Raw genomic sequence first — 20,698 nt, 5'->3', positions numbered from 1 at the left:
TTTATGAATCTTTTAGCATAGTGGCTATCCCCCAAAATGCAAGTAAATAATCTGTGCTGAGCCAACCCAATGTCCTAGAGCCAGACTGAACTCATTATTATAAATGGGGGAGTGAGGAGGTGATGGGGGTAGGCTGGTAAGAGCTTCTTAACAGCTTGTGGAAAAATTGAGATGAGCTCCAGATACCAGAAACTGCTTAAAGAACCATGCCTGGTTACCACAGGTGAGGTTACAGTAAACTAAGGAAAGGAAAGGAGTGCCCAATCCACATGCATTCGCAACTCCTTGACACCTGCTCTCCCCAAAGAGAAACAATTCTACAGGGTAAACAAAAACTTGAGAGAGATATTAGGATCCTGCAGCTGCTGTAAAATGCCTTCCTTTAGCACAAGATGATTAATTAGGTGTCTATTCAAATAGCTCAAAGATAATCATTAAGTTTAAAATGCACAGGTATTGCTGCTCAACTTAGCAAAGCTCATTTCTTCTAATCACATCCTAAAAGTAAAGACCAGGATGGGGGAAAGAGCTGAATTAAACATGTAGATAAACAAACATCATCATTTATTAGCACTGCCCTGTATTTTCCAGTACTGTGGCACTTAGAAAAAAGGAGTTCCCAGATCCTATCACCATTGACCCAGTGCATAGCTAACTGGAGCTGAGAAAACTCAAGCCAGACTCTAAAAGGGAAGTCCATTTAAAAAAAAAAAAAAAAAAAAAAAGTTTGCATTAAATTTTCCAAGTAACAGAGGTGTAAAGAGAAACCATTTACTAACTTGTTTAAGAAACTCATTTCAACAGTTATTTTCAAATAAGCAGTTTTCTTTCCTATTTTTAATCACATCTCCCCAGTGACTCCTCACCCTTTCAGGTTCCCATAGAGTACCATTAATGTAGTATAAGTAAATCTCATTAATTCAGGTCCTACCACCTTGGAATTCATAATAATTCGGACAGGGGCTAGACTGAAGTTTATCTTTGCATGATCTATGAAAAAAAGATTTGCTACACAAATTAATAGAGTAACAAGATCTCAGGAGGGCTGTTTAAACAGTTCAGAAGTGTTTTAGAGCAATTCAGAAGCATTCATTTGCATATAATTATTATGCTAATTACAAATCATTCTTATCTATTCATTAAAGCAGATTCCCAAAGGACCACTAATTGTCAATAACTTGTTGGCCTAGTTTCTGTTACTGAATGTACCTCAGAGGAACAAAACTGCATTAAAAAATATTCTCTAATTCAACGCTCTCATTAATCCTTACTGGCTTTCCACCAATGAATCTTTAAAGCTGAATTTTTAAACAACTGCCCTGAGAACTGAGAAATGCAGTCAAACCTACACACCCAAACAGAACACTTTCTTGTAATCTTTTCAATCTCATAGAGACGCTGCACAGAGACCTGGGGTGGGCGAGCTTGGCGGACAGGGGAGGACAGACGCTGTCAGGAGAGCTCTGTGCTGAAAGGTGGCCACAGCCTAGAGCACTGCTGGGCTAGAGCACAGCTAGAGTAATCACCTCCTCCATTCCTTCTCATCTTGTCCGAATCACAGCCAGAGCCTGCCAACTCTGTCATGTTTATGAAGGCAGACCCCCAAAGCCTTTGGAAGGTTGCAAATTGATAGAGAAAGAGAAAAAAACTCAGAATTTCAGTTACGAAAAGAAGTTACAACCAAAAGCCTGATGTGACAGTCTCCATCTCCTACAACCTGACAGGGAAACTAAATAGTTGGGCTCCAGAGGCTGGGTTCCTGGAGAGCCCAGGGTACTCCCCAGCCCTCCTCTCAGGGGTCAGTAGGCTACTGGTTTGGATAAGCCTGTGTTTCATACACAAATATACAATATATTTGTTACTGTTACATTATATTTATTATTATATGTTTATATAGTATAGCATTTAAAAATGAAGACACTTTAAACTCTTAAAGCCAATGAAATAAGTTTCAACATACCAACAAGTCAGTTTTATTAAAGATGATTGTTAAATATATATTTTAAAATTAAACTGCGTATGCCTAAAACATAAACAATATGTTTAGGAAAGTTTTGCTTAACATAAATGCATTTATTTCCTTAAATGACAGTAGATCACAGAACATATTACATCAAATTCCTTACACTAAAATGGGAATGTCCTTTTGAAAATTCACAGGGTGAGCCCTCTCCAGTAAAATGTCCATTTTGGTTCATGATTTGGGCTTCAGGCACAGCTGCATCTAAATCCCAGGACCCCATTAATTCCATTAGCACCAATTTAACAAACACTAAATGGGAAATAATTGCAGAAAAAATTTTAACTTTTTTTTTTTTTTTTTTACAGCAAGAGCAAAATCTGATAAGCAGCATCATTCTTGCTACCATTTTAGGAAAACTTACTTATGTTCCAGGCACACACTTTCTCCTAGTTAACCCTCACAAGCTTGGAACAAAGTTACTAACATTGCCACTGGGGGTGAGGAAGTGAAGTTCCTTGCCCAAGTTCACGGTGGCTGAGCAGAGCCAGGACTCAGATGCTGCTCTGTGGACCCCCAGGCACCACGAAACTTTACTGCAAAAATGTGATGTGATTTACACTTCATCACTTGATAAGACTCAAGTACCCTAAGGGATGTTTACTCCCACTCAGTCTAGAGAACCTCTCCTTGAGGGCTTTACACTGCTGAAAAGGGCTTTTATAAGGAACAGACTTTAAAAACTTGATTTGGAGCTGTTTATGCTAATTTCTTTAAAAATATCTGCCATTAGCTGCTCAAAAAAAACCCATTTTCTAACTCTTACCAGACAATTTCTCCCCCCTAGGAACTACTTCACACCTGACCACCTCCACCACCCTCCCTGCTTTTTTTTACTTTGAAATCATGGAAGAGATTAGAAGTAAATACCAATAACAGGTTCTAGTGGAAAAAGTATTTTCTGCAACATAAGCTTGTACACAGAGTTTTCAGAGAAATTTTTAAATTCTTGCTAAGATTTAAGCAAGCATGAAATAAGCAATGTGCTCTTTTCCCACAAGAGGGCACTGCCATCCAACTATGCCTTCAAATACACAGGACATTCTCTAAATCCACCACTGGATGCAAATCTAAGTGTTCCAGAGTACTTGACCATGTAAGGCAGCAGAATAAAGTGGGAAGCATTTTCACATTTCTTTTTAATAAGAACCATGCTTACATTTATTTATATCTTCTTTGAGAATGGAGAAAAGAAAAAACCCTCTGTAACTCACTACGAAAAGGATCTTGACAATGATTTGCTTCGCAGCACAGCGAAGGGAGACGAGATAAGCCTTTGTCAAGTGAAGTTTCTTAAGCAAAAGCAAAAGCACCACTACCTCAAAACCTGTACTTGAGTTGTTCTGTTTTGTTTTCCAGAGGTCAAGGAGGCTACTACTACAAGTCAGGAGCTGGATCACAGCTCTCACCTCTTTATGGTGCACACACTTTAATAAAGAGCTTTTGGAGCTCTTGCACATATACCAGGGATAAGTTACACCCTTTCAAGATAGAAATGAGTGTCTAGGTTCATTCTAGTAGCAGAAGGGAGAGGTACTCTACTGGGTTGAGTGTCTGCTCATGCCAAGGAGACCTGAAGCATCTGGCAACCACAGGCTCCTCGCACTTGCTGGAGCCCAGCCACAGACTTCCAATAAACAAAGGCTCTCTTCACGGCTGAAGAATGGGGCAGCCATTCTTCAGCTGTGGGAGGCAGAAAGCCCTTCTTAGGAAGTGAGAGGCAACAGCTGGAACAAAAGTAACATCTAAGATGCAGGCACTCTGTGAAAGCTGTGGGCAAGAATGAACTGGAGTGACGGTCAGCGCTGACCATTCAGGGTTATCAGCTACCAATGGTTAATTCTGAAGTCTATTAGATTGACCCCAAAAGTGTCACTTTTGTGGCTCAAAAGCTGACAAATATTAACAATTTCATATGGTCTGATCAAATATTTAAATTTTTCCAGCTGAATTTCATGTTTCTGATTTTAAAGAGAAAAAATTTTAATCTTATAAAGATTATTTAGAAAGCATATTTTGTGATTCTTACATTTCTTTAAAATTATGAAGTTTTTTTTTAAAGGCAGTGCAATAAAGCATATGTTGCCAAGACTATCTACTCAAATGTGTAACATCTGGGTACTGTCTCACAGAATGTCTGATCAAAAGAAAAGATATGCCCGAATCCTTCCTAGAGCGCAAGAAACAAGCACTGCTTAAAAGTGTGACCAAAACTTACATGCCTAAATAAATGAAACCAAGTTTCATCAGCTTTCCATGGCTGACATTTAGGAAAAAAGTATGTTTAAAACGAGCAGTAACTTTAAAACAATACATACTCATGGTTTAAGACAATTATAAAGTGCCAGATTGTTCAATACTCAAATAATGGAATGGTGTTCAAAGTGAAAACAGCTAAGTGGGTGGAAAAGGCAAGTCTTACATGTTCATTTCCAAAGGCAACCAAGATTTCAGAAAATCAGAGACAGCTTAGCGTACTTCTGCTCTCAACTAAAACGGGCCCACCAAAACATATTCGCCAAACAAATGGATCATAACCGGAGAACAAATGGTCAGTGCTGGAAAGAACAAGCAAAAAGCACAAACTTTAAAAGCCAATTCATTTTCCTGAAGACCACCATCACCACGGGACTCCTACAAGTGGCTTGGATGAGCCCAACAATCCCATTACTGCCCCTGGATACGCAATTAAACGGTGGGGGCTCTTCATTTAGTAAAGTACTAAACTCCAAATCTACCATCTTGTCAGCCTTTGAACCCGGACTTTGCAGGCACCCTGGGGCCCAGCACTGGTCTCTATCAGTTGTGAGAAAAAAAGCTCTTTGGTGGAGGGCACTTGACACCACCAGACTACACAATCAGAAAAAACGAACTCCAAGTCACTTAGAAACACTTTTAACATGTTCACTGATTAAGAATCTTGCAGGCTCTTCAGAAAGATACAATTATTACTTTATCTGGAAAAATATTTACCATGCCAACACAGAGCAAATAGCAAGTTCCAATAAATGTTTGCTAAATGAACATGAAAATATATGAGTGGTGCTCACTGTAAGTACGCACACCAAAAGACATCTTAGGGTCTCCAATCCTTCTATTCTGTTGTATGTAGGCAAATTTCCAAATATGCCAGAGTTTAGCAGTTATGGATGGAGGTAACAAAGGCCACCGACGAAAGCTGCTATTTCGGGGGGCAAGAGAAGATGGATGGAAGAGCCAGCACTTGAGAATGCTCTTAATCAACATAATGCAAAGGAAGGAACAGCATACAGTGAGATGTTCTAGAAAAATAAGTCAGCGGCCCTGCTTTTGAGTCCATTGGTAACGTGGCTTGCGGGAAAGTTACAGCACTTCCCTGAGCTGAAACTCCTAAACAGTAAAATTAGCGACTGGTGTGAATGTTTTGGGACCATGGCCTCCAACTGAGGTTCCTTCTGCTTCCAAAATCCTAGGAGAGTGCCCCCTCTACAATGTTGACCAGTAACAGCATACTAGAGCACTTCCCAAGAGTGAGCAGAAATCACCTAAAGAGCTGGACAGAGACAGCCCAGGGCCTGGAAGGCTCTGACCTGGGAGGAGGAGAATTTACATCTCTAACAAGCTGCCCACGGGCAGACCTTGCTTAAAAGAAAAGCGTTTTGGCCAAAGTCCTAGCTTAGGACTTTCCCCAGAGGGCCTCAGGGGCCCTAAAAAGAAGCTTGTAACCTCTAAAGAACGTTCAGAGAACTGGACCAGTGGGCAGATCCAGCCACAACTGAGATCCACACATATACGGCCTTGTGGCCGTGGTGGGGGTGTTCTCCAAAGGAGCCCAAACAAGTGGGGAAACTACATAGGCTGGAACGGAGCAGAGGGGTTCCAGGCCCCGCGAGGGAGTGAACTTTATGAGCAGCCCTGGTCTCTCACCTGGGAGTTCCTGTGTCCCTTGGGGTAGCAAGGAAAGAAGCGGGACTAGTGAGGGGAGCCACACTTTGCTCCAGGAGCTCCTGTTGAAAAAGCTGCTCAGGAGAAGTTTTCTACTGGAAGGAGATGGCACAGAGCCGTCTGGAGTCCAACAGTGGTGACCCAAGGAGCACAGCCCAGGGAGGGAGGTTTGGCTACTGGGGGCAGGCATCAGGGCTGAAGGCATAGAGCCCTGAGTCCAGAGTGTGAGATACCTCCTCTCCACCACTTCCCGGGGTGGGGGACAATCGCAAATGTGGAGGAAAAAAAAGGACTTGGGGTAAACACAACACGGCAACCAAGGCATTATACTCATGAGCATGTAAGGATAAGGACCTGAGAGTAACAAATGGGGCAGAGGGGGGTTAAAAAGGACAGAAGAAGGAAGAGATATGTATGAAATCTGAGTTTTATCTTAAGAGCACGAGCTTCCTGGGTCACTCACAATGAAAGTGCCCCTCTGAGCTCTTTGAGGAGTCTCCACTAAGGATCTGATCAATCAGACCACACCTTGCACATCCTTTCTGTGACCCGGAAACAATATGGCATGTGAGTTTCTAGCTTGTGTCTCTTCCTTTTAGGAACACCGTCTTCAGTGAAACAACACTAAGGTTAAAAACTGGGCAACTCTTGGCTTTGAAATGCCTCATTTGGGAAAAATCTTTCACCTTTAATTAATACACCCTAAGATGATAAAAAAGGGAAAAAAATTATTCTCTCTTTAAACCTGATGCATTTTAATTTGGCATAGATCTATATTTTTCAACTATATCTCCCAAACTTTTATGCCATTAATATTTGCTTATTACTGACATCTAAAAAGCAGATGTTCAGCTTTATCAATTTTAGACCTGTGAGCCTTACAAATTTGAACTGAACATTTATTTCCACGAAAAAAAATTATAAATTATAAAAATAAAGTCCCATAGCATGTACTTCAGAGGAAGCATAGGCTACAGAGGAAGGCTGATACAATCCTTTCCCGGTTACACATAAATACCTAAAATGTGGTTCCAATTTCTTTTTCTTTTCTTTTCTTTTTTTTAAATTGTGCTCATTTTCTTTCAAATTACTTCCAAAAACGAAGGTCTCTCTGATGTTAATCATGTGTACACTTCGGCTTACACTTTAAAGACTCTTCCTCTCCTGGGAAGTGACTTTTGTATACAAATCATGGAAAGCTACTTAGACAAAGTGCTGGAGATGATTAAAAGGGGCCAGATTCAAATTCATACCTTAAAAAAAAGCAGAAGCAGATGTCAACTGACTCATTTGTGTATATTTTGGAAATGAGTTGAAGATATGCATGTGCATTTCATCAGGACATTTAAAGAATTCTCAACTTTTTATTGTGGTTATGTATCAACAACGACTTTAGAAATTAAAAATACTTTAAAACTTGTATTCTGGTGTTTTACGCTGGACACCTTGACCCCTCCTTACAATCTGATCTAACTGAAACACTTTTTAATCTGACAGAAAGGCATCTGCTCATTCAGAAAGGACACAGTTTTTAGAACTGAAGGCACATCACATATACTTCATGATCCAGAATTAGTAAAGAAGGAGCTAAAGTAGCATTTGTCCATTTAATATTTGAACAATAAAAACTTCATTTCCTCCAAACTGTCTCCCCAGTGCCGTTTTTTTTCCACACCACAGAGGAAAAAATCTGCAAATTCTCTTTGACTGATCAAACCTTTACTGAAGAGCTCTCTGCATGTCAGGCGTTGAGCATCTTGTTAGGTCCTAGAAAGAGAGATGATCAGTACAGTCCAGGCCCCCAAGGGGCACCCAATTTACTGAGGAAGGCTTTTCAAGAGTGATAGCTGGGTTATATTTGAAATGGGGGAGGGGCAAGAAGCTGAGGGGATGGAGGAGATGTGGGGGCAGGGGGTGTGTTCTGACGGAACGTGATTGTGCTCAGTGGCTGCTGCAATTACAAGCAGAAGGAGCCTTCCCTCTAAAAGGATATAACATCTTAATACTTCACTCCAATGCCTCTTCCACTAAAACAAGAAATCTGTTTTGCATGGTAGCCAAAAGAAATTGGGTGGGGACATTTAAGCAGAAATCTCAGACTGCTCAGCTTGTTTCATTAGGCAGTGCTGTTATCTTCTAGAAAATACCAGAGAATGGTGGCTATAGTAACAGTCCTATGCAGACTTCCCATAAGTCATCAAGGAAAAAACCAAATAACCCATACATTTAAATGTATATATGATTTCTGTAGCAAATTACTCTGTGACTCTGCATCACAGTGACAGTTTTTACAACTCCTTGTTCCTAGAGTTAGTTTGACAATGTCATCCTTCGATTATGTAAATATGTCAAAGCATCCACCCAAGTATTCAGTTACACTGTGGGTCTAATCACATCCCTTCTATGCATGGTGAAGTACAGTGCATAAGCATGACCAAAACCCAGCAAGTCTACAAGGAGAGCAACACAGCAGAGAGAGTTAAACGCTAAAAGCAGTCAACAGTTAACTCTCAACTAGAATAACGTTCAGGGCTGTGTTTGTATTAAATCCAGCTGCAGTGACAGAAACCCCCCACCAGGTGGAGTAAAAAGATTCAAGCTTCACTTCCAACTTCCTGGTTTCTTAACTCCCAACCATTTCACATTTGTCCTGATTTGGGAGAGTTGACTACTTATCCTCTCAAAATTACTAACCGACTGTTTTTACTTCTTTTAAAGCAAGTAATATGCAGGACAGAAATTCAACCATTTCAGACGTTTTAAGAAAATTTAGTTCATTCAAGTAAAACCAGAGTTCATTAAAAACAAAATGAAAACCAAGGAATTAAGTCAGACTGAGACTAAAACCTCCAGGAGTTAAGGTGCCAGGCTGAGCATGGAGAGGTGACTACACCTTCAGGTCTCCCTACTGAAAATCCACCTCGTTGGCCCATGCACAGTTAACCAAGCTCCCAATTCTAGTATCACTTTAATCCTTAAAGAGCAAACTTTAGGTACTAAAAATTGGCCACTGGTATGGCAGATGTATCCTAAGATGATCCTTTTCCCCCAGTGAGTCACAATCTTGTGTAATCTCCTCCCCTGAGAACAGGTGGAAGCTGTGACTTGCTTCTAACCAAGAGACTATGGCAAAGGTGATGGGCTGTCATTTCTTTGATTAGGTTACATTACACGGCAACTCAGTTTGTGGTGATCTGTCACGTAGCAACAGAAAACTGAACACTGAGTGAGAACTTTCCCCCCCCCCCCCAGTCCACTGGGCATGTCTCTGCCAGACCTGACTCTTCTACCCCATCCCCCTGCCATCTAATCTAGCTGCTCCCGTTTGCCGAAGAATCACTGTCACCACCATCTTATACACACTTCTTGACCTCTATATGTAAGCAAGCAAATACATGCATATAGATATTATCTTTTTCCCTCCACATTATATTGGAAAGGATACCCTATCAGTACAAAAGACTCACTCCCTTCTGGTGACTACACTGAACTCCACCATACGGGTGGAACCACGTTTTTCATCAGTTCCCCATCGATGGAGAAACATTTAAGACTTCAGACTGTTTCCTTATAAAAATCTTATGCTTATACATTTGGTACTTCACATTGAGTAGGACCAATTCCTAGAAGTGGAATTTTGCTGGAGCAAAAGGCACGTGCATTTGCAATTCTGCAACAGAGGTTGTGCGACTTACACACCCACAGGGAATGTATGTGAGCGCCTGATTCCTCACCCCCGGCCAACCCAGGTGTTACAGGTTAGTTTCTTCATTGCCCTCAAGCTCATCAGGTTCATCTGACACCTATTCACAAGTCACCACTCTGTGAAGAGGGGATGGGTTCCTGAACACAGAACAAGACACAGCAAAGAAATGAACAAGAGCTGAAACTCAGCACAGGGGAAGACTGATGCCAACGAAAGTGAAATCCCCCGGAGGCAGATCCTGCAAGACACACAGGCTTTGGACAGAGAGGAAGGTTCCCAGAAGGGAGGCCAGAACAAGAAGTGTGACGTGGCCAGTGGCAGACCAGCTTGAGGAGAGGAAGACAGTGCTCAAGTGGCAGCTTGAAAAGAGACAAAGCAGACAGGGCCTCTCCTCGGAAGGAGTCAAGTCAGTGGAAAGAATACTGGACTGAGTTAGAATTTCCACTTCAGGCATCAGCTCAACGACCTTGAGAAAAACGCAGTTTATGTGGCCTTAGTTTCCTTACTTGTACGATAGGACCTCCCTGTTTAGCCCTGAAACCAAACTATGTGTAGCTGCAGAACTGTGTTCTGAACTGTGTTCAAAGTAAATCGTATGGTGCAGTGTAAGGCATGCAGGACTGTGCTGGGAGAGGGGCAGAGGCAACTTCCCAGCCCCATGCTCTAGGCACTCGTCCTAACAACCAGAGTGGTTTCCAAGAAACTTAGGGTTCTGGAAAGCACAGTTTGAAAGCACTGAGGCCTAGGTAGCTAAGGTTCCCCCTTCAACTCTATTATTCCAACCTCTCCCTCAGCGTTGGATAACGCACCTGTACCTCTGCTTATATTCTGCTTGCCTGCAATTCACTCATTCATTCAACATACATTCACTGAGTACCTATTACAGCCCAGGCACTGTTCTAGGAGCTGGGGAAGCAAGGGTTAACAGTACAAAGATTCTTCCCTCTGGGGTTCAATTTCTATTTAGAAGGGAGAGAAAAAAACAAACAAACATACATCAGAGCAACGCGGGCAAGAGGGAAAACTGTAGTGAGAGTGGGGGTGGACCACTCCACCCATCAAAACGCTACTCGTTGTCATATTATGACTGTTCCTCAGTCTTTTCAGACCTCTGTCCTCACAGATCATTTCTTTTCTCTGAAATCCTGATGCGCTCTGGACCAAGCACACACCCCCACCATTTGTTAACTATTTCACTGTACGGGGTTTGTCTCACCCAGAGTGTAAGCCTCTTGAGGGTACTGTACCATCTTGAGGAGCTACCGGGGGCTATGCCAGCAGCACAGAATGAGCCCCACGATATGAGTTGACTGCTATGACAACATGGCCATTTCAGAAATGCAAGTGTGTTCTTAAAGCTTCCTTTGACACAGTGGGCTATAATTTCCAAGGAACATGAAAGTGCAGAATCAAAGGAACAAATTAATTCAACAGAAAACCAAACTGGATCTGGCAAGAAGTAAGGAGAGGCAGGTGGTCCAGGTGTTTGCAATAGGAGCTAATCCTAATGCAAACATTAACTAGTGGAGGCCAAGCAGATGGGGGTGGAATCTGAAGGGAGAGAGTGGGGCAACCATCTGTGCCAGCAGAGGGGAAGGAGGAGGCTGTGCAGAAGGCAGAGGCAGAGCCCGAGCCCCATGACTCCTCCTGCTCCGCGCACCTCAGCCTTCACATGCCCCAGGCAGTTCAGTGCTCTGCCCCTCACCCCAAGCCCCAAACTTGCAAGGGCACCCTCACCTCCCACCACACAGAGTTCCCCTCTCCCCTTTTATAGCAGAAAATATGCATGTTAAGGTTCTTTCTTTCTTTTTTTAATGTCAAAAGGTTTTGAGAATCCCTACACGATATCATTTGTACTTGTAGTTTCCACAACTGAGAAAACACAAACAAAAAGCTACTGTGCCACACATGTTCACAGTAGCACTATTTACAACCGCCAAAAGGTGGAAACAACCCAAATGTCCACCAACAGAATAATGCATAAACAGAACATGGTATTCATACACTGGACTATTCTTCACGCATGAAAAAGAATGACAAAATGACACATGCTACAAGGTGGATGAACCTTGAAAACATTATACCAAAGTAAAAGAAGCCACAAACAGAATGCCAGATATTGCTATGATTCCATCTATATAAAATATCCCAAACAGGTAAAACCATAGGGGCAGAAAACACTTAGTGGTAGCCAAAGGTTGGGGGGAGGGAGCAGTGAGGAGTGATGGGTACAGGGTGTCCTTTCGGGGAGGTAAGAATGTTCTAGAACTAGATGGTGATGATGGTTGTACAACACTATGAATGTATTAAACGCCACTGAGCTGCACGTTTAAAATGTTTGAAGTGGTAAATTTAATGTGTATTTTATTACAATAAAAAAAGGTACTGTGAATTCAGTAAACTTTAATCTTTAAGGTGTAACTTGGAAAACAGGAGCTATGAACAGTGAAAAACAAAACCACACATACATATGTGAACACTTATTCACGCCCCAATGTTTGGTGTACAGATTCTCAGAACTCCTGCTAAGAATAATGACAATAATGGCGAACATTTATTAAAGCAGGCACTGCTCTAAGTGCTCAAATTTAATCCTGTGAGATAATCAGCCCCATTCTTCACAACATAAATCAGGGAGAGAGGTTAAGTAACTAAATAGCCAGTAGGTAGCAAGACCTCAGAATTTGAATCTGAAGCCCATCTAGTTTCAGAGTGTATGTTCTCAGTGACAGCGCCATGGACTCAACAATGCAGACCCCTCTCATCTGGGCCCAATCCATTCTCTCTCACTATCTATCCCCCCCACCCCACACACACATCCTTCCAAAAAGAGAGCCACCTGCTGAGCCCCTGCATTGTGGTGCCTTCCAGCCAGAGTCCCTGTGGCAATGCTGCTATTGTGCATCCCGGGCCAGCAGTGCCTTCCCTCCTCTCTGGAGGTGAGGCTGCGGTGGAAGGAAGGGAATGAGGGCCTCCAGGGCTCTTGCACAATCACCCTCAACTGTTCTTTCCCCTTGCACTGTTGCCTGCAAACATTGTTTGGGAGCCCATTTTAGCCTGAGGACAGGAACAAAGAACTACTCTTCTGCCCCCGGCAAAATCAAAGGTGCCTTGTGCTCTGCTGGAGAACAAGGTGGAATGCAAACCTCTGAGCCACAAGACTGGACCGTTCTGCTTGGCCAGCACAACTTAGTCAAACACCCGCAATACGATCCGAGTGCCTTCACCCAATCCCGGTGGGCAGCACTGCTGCTCCAGGCATCTGAGCTACCCTGACCTAGCCATCAGTGACCCACTCCCAGTGATCTTTCACCCTATCACCACTCTTTAACATACACGAACTCATGGCTGGAAGAGATACCAAGAGAGATAAAGGGGCCAAAGAGACACCTGAATATTGTTTTTAAAACAGAACACACATTCATTTCTAAGGATAAAAAAGTCCAATAAAACTTCAGAGGTGGAAATATCACTAAAACGGAATAACTTCAAATCACAGCATGACTAAAATTTAAGAATTTCTATGACAAGAGTCCCTTATCGGTGCTCACACTTCGTATCGGGGAGGGGGCCCTAAACAGAACAGGACCTGGCCTAGCAGAGGGTCACTGCTGGCAGTCCCAACCCCAGTGATTTCTGAAAAAAGGTCGAACCTTTGTTTTTGAAAGCTTACCTTTCAATTTCAATGGCAAAACCAGACATTTATTATCTGGGTTATTTCTGTTCAGCTTACAACACTGCTCAAGTTCAGGGAATAAGCACAAAAAAGGGATCCTAACTGAATGTGCCATGCTTTGCCATGACAAACCAAGGGGTGCCACTCTTACTGCAAAGCTTTAGTTCTCTAGACTAGCAGGAAGAGGGCCACTGGTTATTTTAGCACGTAAAAAATCCACAACTGTACCCCACACACAACAAGAACTGAGTTCACATTTATAAACTGGGGCAAAGTAATAACAAGGGTCTTATAATTGCTGGGGTTGGGGTGAGGAGTAAGGGTCCTTACTTTTTGGGAAAAAAATTTTTTTTAATTAAGTCAAAAGTCTAGAGTACAAATAATTACATCTAGTAAGACTCAAAAGAGAAAGCTACACAACTGTTAGACTGGGATATTCTACCATCAACCATTTCCCACAAATGACAACTTTAGCCCTGAATTACTGAAAATTTGTATGTAAATTAAATTTTTGCTTTCTTAATCAGACTTTAAACGTATAAGGGACCCACAGTATTTAAAGAAGCTCAAGAGAAAATTCTTTTGTAAAATAATGTTATTTTTCCCCCCCAATGAAAACAAACTCCTATGTATATCCTGGGTATACTGGGATTTCTCAGAGGGATCACTTGTACAAAGGTGAAATCCGCACGAAAAAACAAATCACCTTCTCTCTTATTCTCTGATCTCTTTTGCTGCTCTGATCTCTTTTTGGACCCAGACCTAAGTTCCAGGCTTATTTCAGTGTAGAAAGGTAGGTCATACCAGAAAAAAAATAAAACAATTTTTAGATGTAAAAGGCAACAGGTTAAAACGTCATCGAGTTGTACATCATACTTACTGCTGGTTCAACTTGACTTCGATCTGCAATATCTATGTGGACAATTTCAACAGTTTTCCATGTGTTCGGATCTAAACCGTGTACCTATATATGACAAAGAGAAAGGAAACAAAGCAAACTGTTAGGCAAAACTACTACACTTACATACATAATCTTTTATCTTTAGACTCTCGGAGTACATTATGAGGAATAAAAAAAATCCAAATTGCTATTTCATTAAATTAGTTGTCTGAAGGCTGGAGGGATCTCAAAATCTTTTACCCCTGTAACCCCAAATAATAAGTGGGGGTGGGGGAGGGGGAGAGGGAAGAGGATAATGCCAAATTAACAGAAATCTGTCACCATTATTTTCTGGTAGCCCTTAGAGATGATTTATACAAAAAATGTACCTGACCTATGTTTAACCCAAATGGTACATGACAAAGTCCTTGTAACCTCTAAGTCCTAGACAAACAGAAGGTGACATTATAATTACATTTTAAGAGGCTGCACTGTATGGTCTAAATCCTCTCCTGTATTTGATTATCCTAAAGCTATTCAGTTTCAGTAGGATGTCAATTCCTCTATACCTCATGTTGTTCAATCATTTATTTCTGAAACTCCATCTATGAACCCATAAAGAACTGTTTAAAAACTGCCAAAGATACGCCCATTTGAAAACTAAAAATGGCAAATTAAATCATACAGACTAAAGCATACCAAAATACCTCATTTCGACTCTAAATTTTAGAGCTACTGTAAAAAAAAAAAACAAACGTGAAAAGTCAAATGATCATCTCGAAGAAAAACTCAAGTCAAATACTACAAATTATCATTAAAGTTCTACTGATTGGCACCAATAACATTAAACCACAGGGAGAAAAGAATCTACCACAATTACCATAAACTTACTTTCCCATAACAGCATATCATAAGGTTGGAACGGTAGTTCTCAAACTGGAATGCCCACCAGAAAATAGACTGCTGGACCCCATTTCCAGAGATTCTGATTCAGTGGGTATGCAGTGAGGCCTGAGCCGTCTGCATGTCTAACAAGTTCCCAGATGCTGCTGCTGGTCCAGAGACCACACCTTTGAGAACCACTGGGCCAGGGCATCAACCTATACCAGATGCCCTCCCAAGTTCCCTGCCAAACCTTACCAAGTTAATGACTACACTGAGTCTTAAATGATTTTTTGGTAATTTACTTTAGGGATAAATGTGCACCAATTTGTAAAAGGCAGGAGCTTGTCAACATTTCTGTAAATCAGTCAAAGTACCTTCTCCCTCCTGCCTTTTGGCCATTTCTCTGAAATCAACCCATATTCCAGCAAAATGGAATGGAGGTGAAAATTAAAGCAATCAATTTTGCTATGCAGAGCAGCTCTGGCAAATACATAGATGAAAAGATGAAAAGAATTATCTGTGAATTTTTATCTATGCTCTCCCTGTCCCAGGAAAAGAGAGGTGATGATAAAAACAGCAACCTCACCAAAGTCCACTCACACACCAGGGCAAGGGACTGACAAGGAAGGCCCGTTTGTTTCTGGCTGTGTGCTTGCCTCACCACAATCTGACACACACCCTGGTGTGGCCAGGTGCTCATCTAAGGCAGGTGGCATCACTTTGGTGATGACAAAATGACTACAGTATTCCCATTGCCAGGGCCTTCTACACTGAAAGCCCAGAGTCAAAACTTACATTTTCTAATGTTCCCAAGTCTGGTTTGTGCCATGTTTCAATTTTAATGAAGAAATCATCTTTCATATATTCATTCTGCAGAAAACACAACAGCAAAATGATAGTGATCTTTCACTGGTTCTTGGGGCTCATGTCTGCAGGAGCTTTCCCCAGCACGAGTATCCATGCTTTGACTCTATAGGAAGACTGACATAGGAACACTGATCCCCAAGTGACAAGGAATCATTAGCTGCCTACTTTTACAGACTTGTCAGGCCAACCAATTGCTGCATGCTTTCAAACAATGTAAACAACCCTGCTTGTCATGCAGCACACAGGGCTAATATTAAAGAAGCTGTGAGGTTTGGCAAATGAATCTGGCATTCAAAGGAAGTAGCAGACGCAAAATAAAGTGAATAGGGAGAGTTTTGAGGCAAGGCTGGAAAGAGCCCCTTAACAATGGAGCACGAGGTGGAGCGCGAGCTGCTGCCAGGAGCACCGAGGAGCAGCCATGCAGCAGTGGGCAGTTTTAAGAAAAGAGCAAGAAATAGTTGAAAATATTACTATGTAAAGCAAAGTTTATAGATGAAGAGTATGTGACACAAAAAGAGTTTTACTCACCGTTACAACTGAGGCATAACGAACAGGTAGGCGACAAAAGGGGAAAAATGTCAGAATATTAATTGGAGCCAAAATAGTCTGTCACAATATTTAATGTCACAAAGATTAAACTACCTGCCAACACAGAACATTTGGTTTATATCTGCAAAACACAACTTCTAAACAGTGACACTATAGGATACTTTAGATTGTGGAATCAATAATCTAATTTTAAAACAATGGTAAAAGAATAATGTCACAAAAGCAAAACATCGTTTATAAGGCTAACTTAGCAAACAACAGGAAACTGTTTGAGGAGTCTGTCCGTCATATTCCTCCTCTACTATGTGGCAATACAAGTAAAAGACTGTTGAAACTACATCAAATGACACTTGTGCATGAGAATGACCTTTAAGGTTTCTGTATTCCTTTTATTTGCTCCCCGTGGAGCCTGCTTGGTCAACGGAGGACCTCAAGGTGCCTGTCATCTGGGAATGAACACGTGTCCCTCACTAGGGCCTGGGGGCGGACCCAGCCCAGCTGCCTCTCTGCCAGTGCGTGCAGTGACTCCCCGACAACCCAAAGAAGGCCTTGCTTCGTGTTACCTTTCTCTAAGGCGCGGGCACCGCAGTCCCTTTCCTCATTAGCCGCAGGGTAGAAGGGTGAAACGGTTTCTGGGAACCAGACTTACTTGTTCTACAGTAGGGGTATGCGTTCCAGGCTTTCTCGTGAAACACCAAGGAGCCCTCGGGAGCAATCATCCTCACGAATGCAGGGACTTTGCTTTGAGGAGAGAAATACTGGATATATTTTCAACAGCACCATTAATTCTTTGTTGGCTGCTATCAGACTGCTTCAAAGAGTACTCAAATATAAAATTATTGTTTTTTAAAATAGAAGCAATTCTTTCTTATGGCTTTTGACCTACTCCCCTAATATGAGATCTAAGGGTTAACTGAAGCTATTCAACCTGCACATAATACAACACAGAAGTTCTCTCCTGAAGTTTAGACTACACCACATTGTTTCTTAATGCAGTACGTAGTCGCCAAAATAACGACTCTGAATAAAAGTCCTTTAATACATTTTACAGAATAAACTTAAAGAAAAATGATAATGTGAAGGATCCAGGTACAGAGTAAGATATTCAAATATGTTCAAGTATAAAATTTTGTAGACTTGGAAAATGAATGTTAATTGCTGCCTCAAGTATGGTCAGAGTAGATGGGTTAAATATGTAATTAATACATGATGAGTTTCTGCAAATTCATGAGATAATCAGGAAAGATTCCAACAGATAAATGGGCAAAGGACATCCACAGACACACCACAAACAGAAAACACAACTGGTTAACAAACATGGAATGACCAACAAAAATGAAATGACCATTTTACTGATGGTAAATGGTCCTACAGTACAGAAAGCAGTTTTACATGCACAGGCTTTCCACAGGTTGGATTCAAATCCCAACATCACCACTTAGAAGCTGTGTGACCTAGGGCATATTACTTGGCGCTCTTAACTTCCTCCTGTGTTGAACGGACTTCATACTATCTACTCTGCAGGGTTATTGAGAGGATTCCATCAGATAGAATCTGTAATGTGTTTAGCAATGGCGCAGCGCAATGAGAGCTCACTAAATGGTGGTTACTGCTTTTTAATTATAATTTGACATGCAGCTGGGTGCTTTCACGTGCCTTTCTTCACTTTAATCCCTCAATAACACTATGAGTTAAGCATTAATTCATTATTTCATGTAACCAGCATTTAAGTGGCTGAATAACTGTATGTCAAAATGATATCCTCCAACTTGAAGCCCTGCGTATATTTTTTCCATCAGAGCTGCTTTCTGACAACTTTCAAGCACAACTTAATTTCCTAAACTAAGAGAAAGAACAAACTAAAGATACATGAGACCCAGAGAGGACTGCTAGCCCCATGGTAAGATTGAGCAGTTGACCAAAGATATTCCTATGTTGAATTTTAGAGACTAAGCAAGGTAGATGGAATGAACCCCACACCAGCCAGAGAGCTGCACAGCTACAGTAGCGTGGACAGTCCTTTCCTTGCCTCTGCAGTACCAAGAACGATACAGTTTAGGAATTCCCTACAGTTTAACTCACCTGATTTAATACGCATTTTAAAAAATGCCGTAACTATTAAATGCCTTGTTTACAGACAGATGAAATAAATGTATTCCAAACAAACAAAAAAAAACAAACAAAAATAGACAGGATACATGAAAATAATATCACATTAAAAGTCAAGGAATCTCTAAGCAGTCCAAATTATTTCTTCCATTGCTAAAAAACTGAAACCAAAACTCCTTTAAATGTAGGAGAGGTCTAATCAGGGTATAACATAATACATATGGGGAATGTTTTATAATACTAGCTACAAGATTACCTGTCATCTGAGAGAATGAGGAACAGATTATATCAGTGGTTCACTTGGTCAACTTAGAAAAAGGCAGGAGAAAAGTAGCTGTGTACCAGCTCAGAAACATACTCTGAACTATTCTATTTATATTCCTATAGTGCCCAATATTCTAAAAATCTTAATATTCATCAAGTTTTAAAATTTGCTGACACAAACAAGAAAATTGGCAGTCAGTTACTGACGGCCAGCATGAGCCAAATCTGTAAGGAAGTTTTAGTGTTTCATCGTCTTGCTTCCAAATGCCTATTGTCTTATTTCCAGCATGCTTTTTCTACCATGCGAATTCCAATTCATTTTATGTTTTGACTTAGTTAAAAACGACCAAACCTTTGAGCTAGTTTTGTTTCAAATTTATTGGTTTTTTACGTTTAACATGAGAACATTAACATACATCTCTCCTCAATGAATCTGACTAAATTTAGGGAAAATGTATAAATGGAGAAAATAAAACTGAATTTCACTTCTACTTTAAAGGAGAGGAATTTTCATTAATGGCAACTTTAATATATTCCTAACAAGGCAGGTCAAGTGTGCCATTCGTACACAACTGAAAGCACGTACCTTGTTTTCCACCTCAGTATCACTTAGGAAGTCACTTTAGTTAACATGCAGGAAACTCTGTTTTGGAAGCTTAGAGTCTCAGAAAAGGGACAAATATTAACCAAATTAACACAATAGAGCTAGACCTTCAAAAACAAACAAATTAAAAAGGACATTCCTCCTCTTATTCCCCCAAACTAGTCACAAAATGTTGTCCTCATGATAAACCAACATTCATGACAGTGCTTACCTCAAGGTAAACACATCTCGATTTCAGAGTTTAAGAGTCAGCCATAGTATAATGTCCAGATGCACAAAGGTACTTTGCCAATACACAGCCCTTCCCCTACCCCATCTCTGAATACAAAATAAGAATACTTAACTTCAGGGTAAAATTCAACTGAAGTGTTTTATCAGTTGTGTTATCAATATTAAGATCTAACCTCAATATACCAATGGTTGTGAACCTATCTGTTGTGCAGTAAGACAACTTCGTCATAGCTGCAGAAGAAAACAATGGGCTTATATGATTTAAAAGATACATAATAAATGACCATTGTGTACACTGAACTTCTGATGTAGGAGCTTTTTAAAAAAATCTTGTTCCTGAGATAAATAATACCTTGGCAAATGATTTCAAACTGCACTTTTTCCAATGAAATGTTTACATCTTCTTGTAGACAAAACAAACAAAACCATTCAAAGTTCCATTTTTCCATCCTTCTCCATCCTACTGTGGATAAACATCAAAATGTAGAAAAACATGGGGAAGAATTTGAAGACTACATTAATTTGTCATAAATAATCTTTCATTTTATAATCAACTAAAATATACCTTAAAGACACTGGAGACCTCATTCATTCATCCACTAAAGTATTTACTGCCTGTCCATTTTGCCAGGTACCATGTACATAATGGTGTACAAACAGGCACAATTCTTACCCAGAGCTCACCTTCCAGGGAGGGAAACAGAAAACAGGCCAGCAAACAACAAATGACAATGAAAATTACCTTTCCTGAAGGCTATGAATTTTAAGGAACATAGCAGTGGGCAAGTGAGTACCTGCGGCAAGGGTGCTCAGAAAGGCCTCCCTGAGGAAGTGACACTACAGTGGCGACTAGAGGGTGCAGAGGGCCAGCTACATGAAGAGACAGCGAACACCAGAGCAGGCAGAGGGACCAGCATGACCAAAGGTCCTAAGATAGCAAAAGATCTGGTCTGCCTGGGCCACTCGGGAGGCCTCCAGCATGG

At 41.1% G+C, this 20,698-nt stretch overlaps 1 protein-coding gene across 3 annotated transcripts in view; it reads right to left on the bottom strand.

Moving 5' to 3' along the window:
• The window catches only part of PITPNB (phosphatidylinositol transfer protein beta), a 61,798-nt gene that overhangs the window by 26,559 nt on the left and 14,541 nt on the right, over positions 1 to 20,698 (bottom strand). For all 3 annotated transcript variants that reach the window (XR_003793565.1, XM_029222952.1, XM_029222941.1), the window contains exons 4-7: positions 17,157 to 17,248; positions 16,487 to 16,494; positions 15,887 to 15,961; positions 14,207 to 14,290 (exon numbers count right to left, since the gene is read on the bottom strand). Coding sequence is in view for 2 of the 3 variants with exons in the window: in XM_029222952.1 (XP_029078785.1) it covers positions 14,207 to 14,290; positions 15,887 to 15,961; positions 16,487 to 16,494; positions 17,157 to 17,248 (259 nt within the window). In the remaining variant the exon portion in view is untranslated. The remainder of the gene's footprint in view (positions 1 to 14,206; positions 14,291 to 15,886; positions 15,962 to 16,486; positions 16,495 to 17,156; positions 17,249 to 20,698) is intronic.

This window comes from Monodon monoceros, unplaced genomic scaffold, assembly GCF_005190385.1.
Source record: "Monodon monoceros isolate NGI ecotype Baffin Bay Population unplaced genomic scaffold, NGI_Narwhal_1 Super_Scaffold_1, whole genome shotgun sequence".
In the NCBI taxonomy this organism is placed as follows: Eukaryota; Metazoa; Chordata; class Mammalia; order Artiodactyla; family Monodontidae; genus Monodon; species Monodon monoceros.
Note: the sequence above shows the minus strand (reverse complement) of the source record. Positions and strands in the feature narration are given on the sequence as shown.